Consider the following 8,530-nt stretch of genomic DNA (forward strand, 5'->3'; position numbering starts at 1 on the left):
GGGTCATGGAGCTAGTACTAGAGGCAAATTTAAATTCAAGTCATTCTGACTACAGGCCCAGAGATCTGTGCACTATGGCGCCACCTAGCAGCCGTAAACAACATGTTTAAGGTAGAAACAATGTGACCATATGTAAGTATAAACAGAATACAAAGTAGTCTCCAAGGACAGGGCATAGGTTTAATAGGAAAGGCGGGGTTTGTTTGTTTGTTTGATTGACTGATTGTTTTAACAATGGAAACTGAGTTCTAGAGGGCATAGTGGAAGGGTGGGGAAGGGAGGCATCAGGATTATTCTCTTGGGATGGATATGAGAGAGCTGGGAGTGGTGGTCCAGGAGGAGAGCTTGAGGTTTAGGGCAGTAGATTATCTTGTATCCCTTCATAATATGAAAGGTAGTGTTGATTTAACCCTGAAAAGGTGTGGCAACCTAGAAAGTCAAGGCACTGAGGTAGCACAGTGGATAGAGTTCCAGGCTTGGAGTCAGAAGGACTCATCTTTGTGAGTTCTAATCTGGCCTCAGATACTTACTAGCCATGGGAGCCTGAGCAAGTCACTTAACCCTATTTGCTCGAGTTCCTCATTTGTAGGATCAACAACAACCCTAGAAAGGCAGAAGTGGGGATGGAGTCTTGGTGACAGGCTAGTTATTGAGGGAGTAGGGCAGGTTTGAGGATTGAGGTTTGAGGATAACCTCAGACTTGTGAACTCTACCTTAGGACTTCCTCTAAAATTCAAAACTGAGTAGACTTCAGGGTGGGGTAGGGGTAGTCAGAAGAGTCTTTATTCCTAGACTGCGCACTGGTGTGCAGCTGGAACAGGGCAGCAGGCAGATTTCCAGGGGAGATGCCAATATCTATAACTATAATAGACAATCTCATGTAAGAAAATGCATTCATTTGAAAGGTATAAAACAAAGCACTATTTTTAGAATGTAAACTCCTTGAGAGAGCTTACATTCATTCACTAGTGTCTTTTTATCTAGTGGGTTTTACACAGTGCCTCCAGGTTCATTGTAAGTGCTTAATACATGCTTGCTGCTTGATCAATGGCTATCTGAAGCCTGAGGAGAAAATTGTACCAATCCAGGCTATCAGGAAAGGCATCATTGAAGGGATATTGTTCAGTCTTCTTGATCACAGACAAAAGTACTGGAGTGGTTTTCAGTTTCTTCCTCCAGCTTATTTTACAGAAGAGGAACTAAAGCAAACAGGGTAAAGTGACTTGCCCAGGGTCATATGTGTTTGAGGCTGGATGAGTCTTCCTGATTCCAGGATCAGTGCTAGCTGCCACAAGAGACACTGGGCAACAGGCAAAGGTGAGGACAGAAGGCATTCTAAGCACAGAGAAGTCTGAGCAAAAGTAATGAGCATAGGGTGTTTGGGGGCAACAGATAGAGTGCTGGGCCTGGAGTAAGGAAAACTCATCTTCCTGAGTTCAAATCTAGCTTTAGACACTTAGTAGCTGCATGACCCTGGGTAAGTCACCTTACCCTGTTTGTCCCAGTTTCCTCATCTATAAAATGAGTTGGAGAAGAAAATAGCAAAGCACTCCAGTATCTCTGCTAAGAAAAATTCACATGGAGTCATGGAGAGTTGGATACAACTGAAAAACAACTGAACAACACAGTGTATTTGGGGGAGGTAAAAACTGTCAAATTGTCCAATTTGATTTGAGTCCAGAATGTGGGCTAAGAAACACACTTCTTCCTCACTCCAGGCCCTCTGAATCCTTTTATTTTATTCTAGTCTCAGCTCTGGTACCACTTTCCAAAGGAAGCCTTCCTAGAACTCCATCTGGTGGAGAAAGGTGTTGTGCAGAATATGGAATGAACAGACCTGGCTACTAATTGGACATGACGGTGCTATAGAAATGTGAGTAAAAGCATCATTATTCAGTTCTGCATGTATGCGCCTTGTATCCTCTATTAGACTATAAAATCTTTAAGGTCAAGAACCACATTTTGTTTGTAGCACCAATCTTTTGCAATATTTCAAAAAACTGTTTAATTGGAAACAAGAGGAATACGTTCCCCCTAACTCTGTGAGGTAGGTATTGCAAGTATATCAGTGACCATTTTACAGAAAAGGGTCTGAGGTGCAATAATAACCCTGTGAGAAAGGCAGTGAAAGCATTATTATTATTAGTTGGTGGGGAGGTATTTTTCCAGTGTAAATACTAGAGTTTCTCATTTATTCAGTAAACATAGCTTAAGCATCTCAACCACCATGCTTGGCACTGGGGCCGTATAAAGTTTAGATAAGATGCAGCACATGAGCACATGTCTTCAAGGTCTAGCAGTGAGGTCGACACAGAGATTAGTCATTTAGTCAGGAAATATTTATTAATATTTTCTATGTGTCAGGCACTGGGCTGAGGGCTCAGGATACAAAGAAAAGTCAAAGACAGTTCTTGCTGCCAAGAAGATCACAGTCTAATGAGGGAGACAACATGTAAACAATTCTATAAACTACATACAGAATAAATTACAAACAATCAAGAGGAAAGGCACTGAAATTAAGAAGGTTCAGGAAAGGCTTCCTATAGAAGGCTGGATTTTAGCTGGGATGCAAAGGAAGCCAGAAGTTGGAGATAAGGGTACCGTTCCTTTTAGAAAAGTAGATCTAAGAACCTGTGATAGCAGGTGCCCCTGTGTATGTTGGGGTGCTTACTGAGACAGGAGGAAAAGCATGCCACGTATGAGGGACAGTCAATGAAAATTCCCAAATTTGAAGATAGACTATCTTGTTTGAGGAACAGCAGAGGTCAATGCCATTGGGTCATAGAATATCTCTAGGAATACTAGAAAAAGGGGGTGGTATTTTGAATGCCAGAAGATTTTATATTCGATCCTGGGCTTGATAAGAGAGACACTGGAGTTTATTGACTGAGGGATAACATGGTCAGATTTGGGTTTTAGGGGAAAAATCACTTTAAAAAAAAAGGAAAATCACAAGCTAAATGGAAGATGAACTTGAGTGGTGAGAAACTTGTGATACACAGACAGTAGTCCAAGAAGGAAGCGATGGCGGCTTGTACCAGTGGTGGCAGTGTCCCAGGAGAGAAGCAGGGTGTACATGAGGATGAAGGCAATAGACTTGATATGGGGGTGACCCCTAGCCATTCCTGTCTGGGTGACTGGGGGTCTGGCGGTACCCACATGAGGACGAAGGTGAAATGGATAGACCTTGGCAATAGATTTGATATGGGGATGACCCCTAGCCATTCCTGTCTGGGTGACTGGAAGTCTGGTGGTACCCACATGAGGACAAAGGTGAGATGGATAGACCTTGGCAATAGACTTGATATGGGGATGACCCCTAGCCATTCCTGTCTGGGTGACTGGGGGTCTGGCGGTACCCACATGAGGACAAAGGTGAGATGGATAGACCTTGGCAATAGACTTGATATGGGGATGACCCCTAGCCATTCCTGTCTGGGTGACTGGGTGACTGGGGGTCTGGCGGTACCCACATGAGGACAAAGGTGAGATGGATAGACCTTGGCAATAGACTTGATATGGGGGTGAGAGTAAGGAGTTGAGGGTGCCACCTAGCCATTCCAGTCTGGGGGTACCCTCAACAGTAACAGAGAAGATAGAAGAGGAGGAAGACTTGGGTGGAAAGATAATGTAAGATAAAGAGGTGCTGAGTTCAAGATCTCCTGATGTGCACCAGGGGGCTGAAGATGTGAGCCTGGAGGTGGGCAGAAGGATTAGGGCTGGAGAAGTACGTTTAATGATCATCGTCTTAAGTGATCATTGAATCCTTGGGAGCAGAGGGAATAGTGAGTGCATTGTCCCCTTTTGCAGGATCAGTGGAAGGGGTGTAACGTAAAATAACTTTAGCAACGCCTCTGGTATGGGGACAGGAGTTGGTTTTTTGCTGCCCCGCCCCCACCGGGTGACGTAAGACGCTGAGCGGGCCGACGCTCCGCCTCCTTCCCTCTAGCATTCTCACACCGCCTCCTGCCGCTCCTGCGCACGCGCGCCCCGGAAGCAGTACAGGGCCCGGGTATTAGGTTCTCCCACAATCCTCCGCGCCCTTCCTTTCCGACCTGGTCCCAGGCAGGGTAAGTGTGTTCTCAGCGTTCTAACCCTTCGGAATCCGGCTCCATCCTTCCCGGGGGTCGCACTCACCTGGACGGCGGGTCCCCTCCCTGCCTAGTCCGAGGCTTCTCTTTTCCCCGGAGCGGGGATCCGCGGCGCGGGGCTTGCCAGGAGGGTCAGTCCAGCTCCAGGCTCTCGGGGCCTGGGTCCAGAGGGTGGGTGGAACGGGGACTGTCGGGGCCTGGGCAGAAAGGGAGGCGGGGGAGGGGGGACTCCTGCAGCCGCAGGGAGTTGTGGGAGAAACTGAGGCCTCAGGGCCCTCACGTGTGGAGGTTCGTGGACACCTGGACACCGAGGCCGGGAATTATTGGTGCTGGGGGGATGGCGGCTGGGAACTAGGGTGGCTGGGCCCCACCCGGAAGTGGGGAGCGCGCTGAATGGAGGAAGGGGCGAGGGTGGGAGCCGGAGAAAGCGGATGGACGGGGTGGGGGGAGGTCCTTGTGTCACGAGCCGTCTCTCTAGAGCCTCTCTCTGCTGTCCGCGTAGATGGCTCCCGCAAAGAAAGGTGGAGAGAAAAAGAAGGGACGTTCCGCCATCAATGAGGTGGTGACCAGAGAGTATACCATCAACATCCACAAGAGGATTCATGGAGTGTAAGTTTGGAATCCGATTTTCCTCCATCCTGGGGGGGGGTCTCCATCTGCAGCATTTTGGTTTGTTCGCGCAGGGTGGAGATTGTGGGGAATGACCCTGAGTCCTTTTTTGTATTTTTAATCCTTGTGTATCCAAGGAATGGATAATTGTAAATGGACATTTTGGAAATTAAAATAATGAATTTTATTCGCCGAAGAATGCAAGTAGGAAGTAATGGATTCACAGTTGAATGGATGATTTTCTGTTCTGTGTAAGTGGATGTGTATATTAAAATTTCAGAGACGAAAATACTTTTTGAATTGAATTTGGGGAGTGTTTTTAGCTTATATCGAGTAATTGCAGGTCAGAGGGAAGCTCTGTTAAAATTCTGAGTTGCACGTTTTTCTGGAGAAGTAGGTGAACATAGCTTGCCTGCTGCTAGGAGTATTGATGAGTTTTCCTTGCTCTTCATTTAGCAGCAAGGACAAGGCATGAATCTGATGTTTTCTGACATAAGCCCAGGAGTTAGATTGGCGGAATGGCATGAAGAGTATCTGTGGGGCTCCTTTAGGAAACATTTAAAATTCTAGTGCAACTTAAGCATCATTGTTGGCCAGTGCTATTTATTTGAATTAAATAGTGTTTGAAACCATAGGAAATTGTGAGAGGCAGGATCTGGGTTTTGTAAGACAATCACTTAATGTGAAATTCTTTAATTTGGCCTATTTATTCTGGTAAATACACCACATTTCTACTTCAGGTAGTTTTTTTCTGATTTAAATGGTCCAGTGGGGGAGTGTTCCTAAATGGCCTTTATGTATTTGGTGAGCTTATTTGTCTTGTATGTTTGTTTACGTAATATTTGGAAAGAGGCGGTTGTGGGCCTAAAGAAAGTTTTAGGTAAAAATGATTTCTTTAGCACCATCTCATAAGTCGTTGATTGTATGGAATGATTTTGTATTTTTGGACTAGTTTGCTGAGTGGATTTGTCTCTGGTTCCAGGCTTTAGAAAAGTTTGGGCTTAGATAGACAAGTCACTGTAAGTGAGCAAGATGTTCTCAAGGGAAGACTGTTTTGAAGACCTGAACTTTTGAGCCCCTCAACACAGCCTTATGAAGTAGAATAATGAAAATCTTTATTTTACAAATGAAGAAACCAGAACTCTAGGGTTGTGTATCCTCTTTAAGGTTACATAATAATTAAGTGGTTGAACTAGAACTCTGAGAGATTGTGGTACAGTTGGATCACAGGCTTTGAAAAGTCTTGGGTTCAAATCCTCTTTTTTCTTTGGGCGAATGACCCCCCTAGGTCTTAGTTTCCTCATGTGTAGTGAGAGTATTGTGTTAGATGATCTCTAAGGTTTAGCCCTAGATTTAAGGTCTCATGGGCTTCATCTCTAAACTAAAGTAATAATAATGATAGGAAGTCCAACTTTAAAATGTCGTTGTGAGAGAAGCACCTGGTACGTGCGTAGCTTCCCTTCAAGTAGACTGGGAGTTCCCTAAGGGCCAGACCATGCCTTGTAAATTTTATTTTTTTGTATATGTACTTCAGTAATTGATGATAACACCCAAGGATATTACCTATGTTCATTCTAAGGAAGTTTCTACCAGACATTTTACTTATTGCACATATGGATGCAGTCTTTTGGCTTTTGTGAATACAATCTTACCTGCTTCCAAAGCAGTTGTGTTATAGATGATTTATGAATTTGCCTTCAATTTCTAAAGTACAGCTGTGCTTGGACATACATTCATGCTGTACCTTTTCAGAAGTAGAAGGTTCTGACCATAAGAATCATGATGGGGAAAAGCTTGGTTGAGGCAGAAACCATGAGTTCCAGTCCTGACTCCATTACTTGTTAAGTGTCACTGTAGTCACTTAATCACTTCTTTAGTGTCTCAGGGTGCACCCTACCCTCTTTATGAAATAGAGAAGACAATCCCTAAGTACCCAGCAGAAGGTATTGGAAAAGTTCTAGCATTAGAGTTACTTAGGGGAAAAAGTCTCTGCCATTATTGTATCTTTGTGAATATTAAGTTTGTGTTAATTTTTTTCCTTTGAATTTTAGAGGCTTCAAAAAACGAGCTCCTCGGGCTCTGAAGGAAATCCGCAAATTTGCCATGAAAGAAATGGGAACTCCAGATGTACGCATTGACACCAGACTCAACAAAGCTGTTTGGGCCAAAGGAATAAGGTGCTTAATTGTCTCTTATAATGAGTTGACCACTTATTTAGTCTTGTGTAGAGTTATTGACACTGAGCAGTATTTTCAAAAATATAGGGTTCTGTATGCTAGTATTCCCTTCTTCAGACTTAGGTCATTGTTGGTAAAGATATTCTTAACTGAATCCCAAACTAGAAGGAACAGTATTTATTGGCTTCTAACTAAACCAACATGTGTTTTTTTCCTCTTGTCCCCCCCAAAATCCACCTTTCCTGTTATGAACAGAGCTGGTCCAAACATAGGGGAAGATAGTTGTAACGCAGGAAAGCAGTGTGTCACAAGCAAGGGGTTAAGTTTTATTTATGTTACGTCTTACATGGTTGTATGCAACCCTGCAGCCTTTATATTTCATGTAAAGAATGCATTTACTTTGGCAAAACACTTTATGAAACTTGTTCTTAACCAGGAACGTCCCATACCGTATCCGAGTGCGTTTATCCAGGAAACGCAATGAAGATGAAGATTCACCAAATAAGCTGTATACATTGGTTACTTATGTGCCTGTCACCACTTTCAAAAGTAAGTTGTATAACTGCTGTGAGCTCAATGGCAGTTGGACTTTTATTCAAAACACTGTTTAGAGTATACCTGATTATGAAAAAGGGTTATGTCAAAGTTGAAATTTCACTCTAGTATTTTCTGTTGCTTTGCAGGCTTACAGACAGTCAATGTGGATGAAAACTAAATTGAGCTTCATTTAAATAAAGTTATAAAATGTCAGCTGGTAGCCTGTTTTGACTGTAAGTTGCTTGTGACTCTGGGTTTTATTTATGTTACATAAGAAGCTACTTTAAAGTGGGCTCTGGGTACCACAGGTAAACTTTTTAAAATTTTAATGGATGATAGAATAGGATTTATGGTCAAGTAGGATTGTTAGGAATAGTAACTTGAAATGATTTCTAAATCATTCTTTTTAAACTCTGAACTTCCAGCATAGGGAAGTCAAGAGAGAGGGGTCATGATCCATGTTTACCCTTGATTCTAGAACTGCACCAAGACTCTGTGTACATGCAGGTTATTGCTTGGTTGCAGAGCAGTACTGCAGGGGACCAGAGAATGTGTGTTACTGGGATTTGGGTGTGTGCATTTTGATATAAAGGATTGTTAATGATTTGTGCATCTGGTTGTAGTGGATATCTGCCAGCATTGGTTTGTGACAAACTTCTTTTTGTAAAATCCAAAAAACAAGTAGTGTTGATGGCTCCTCGTCATGTTGACTTTCTTTTCCCATTTCACACCTGTAATGAATGGTACTGTGAATATTGCATTGGTACTACAAACACACAAGGGAGGAGCTTAGTGTCTGTTGTTTTAGGGATTGATAACTCTGTAAACTAATCATAAAACTATTATGTAAAATTTCATTGAATTGAAAGGTTAAGGTTCTTTATCTGTCTTGTAATGGAGATGAAATGCAGTATGTTTAGAGTATACTGTAAAAGGAAGTGTTTCACAAATATGATTGGTAGTCTGGACCAGACTGGGTTTTAGCCAAGGTCTTTTAGCTCCCAAATTCTATTATTGCTTTGTCCAAATTCTAAGTTTGTGTGTGTGCTTAAAGGGTTCTTATAGAAAAGGACATGGCTGTGAAAAGTGTTCAAGTAATTTAAAGAAAACAACAAG

At 43.0% G+C, this 8,530-nt stretch overlaps 1 protein-coding gene across 3 annotated transcripts; it reads left to right on the forward strand.

The window, feature by feature from the left end:
• Positions 1-3,810: 3,810 nt before the first annotated feature.
• RPL31 (ribosomal protein L31) lies at positions 3,811-7,627 on the forward strand. Of its 3 annotated transcripts, none has more exons than XM_072614690.1 (5): positions 3,811-4,070; positions 4,594-4,700; positions 6,752-6,877; positions 7,314-7,426; positions 7,561-7,627. In XM_072614690.1, the coding sequence occupies exons 2-5, from the start codon at positions 4,594-4,596 to the stop codon at positions 7,590-7,592; spliced, it is 378 nt and encodes a 125-aa protein (XP_072470791.1). In that variant the 5' UTR covers positions 3,811-4,070; the 3' UTR covers positions 7,593-7,627. The 3 variants fall into 3 exon arrangements, with proteins under 3 accessions (XP_072470791.1, XP_072470792.1, XP_072470793.1); XM_072614691.1 differs by having other exon boundaries at positions 4,038-4,222; XM_072614692.1 differs by having other exon boundaries at positions 4,042-4,262.
• Positions 7,628-8,530: the final 903 nt, after the last annotated feature.

The sequence above is a fragment of the Notamacropus eugenii genome, chromosome 5 (genome assembly GCF_028372415.1).
Source record: "Notamacropus eugenii isolate mMacEug1 chromosome 5, mMacEug1.pri_v2, whole genome shotgun sequence".
Classification (NCBI taxonomy): Eukaryota; Metazoa; Chordata; class Mammalia; order Diprotodontia; family Macropodidae; genus Notamacropus; species Notamacropus eugenii.

What these genes read in the sequence shown, in the direction of transcription:
- RPL31 (XM_072614690.1), top strand. Translation starts at nt 4,594, where the DNA reads ATGGCTCCCGCAAAGAAAGGTGGAGAGAAAAAGAAGGGACGTTCCGCC. An exon ending in GTTTGGGCCAAAGGAATAAG is followed by an intron (nt 6,878 to 7,313) that starts GTGCTTAATTGT and finishes GTTCTTAACCAG; the next exon opens with GAACGTCCCATACCGTATCC. An exon ending in GCCTGTCACCACTTTCAAAA is followed by an intron (nt 7,427 to 7,560) that starts GTAAGTTGTATA and finishes GTTGCTTTGCAG; the next exon opens with GCTTACAGACAGTCAATGTG.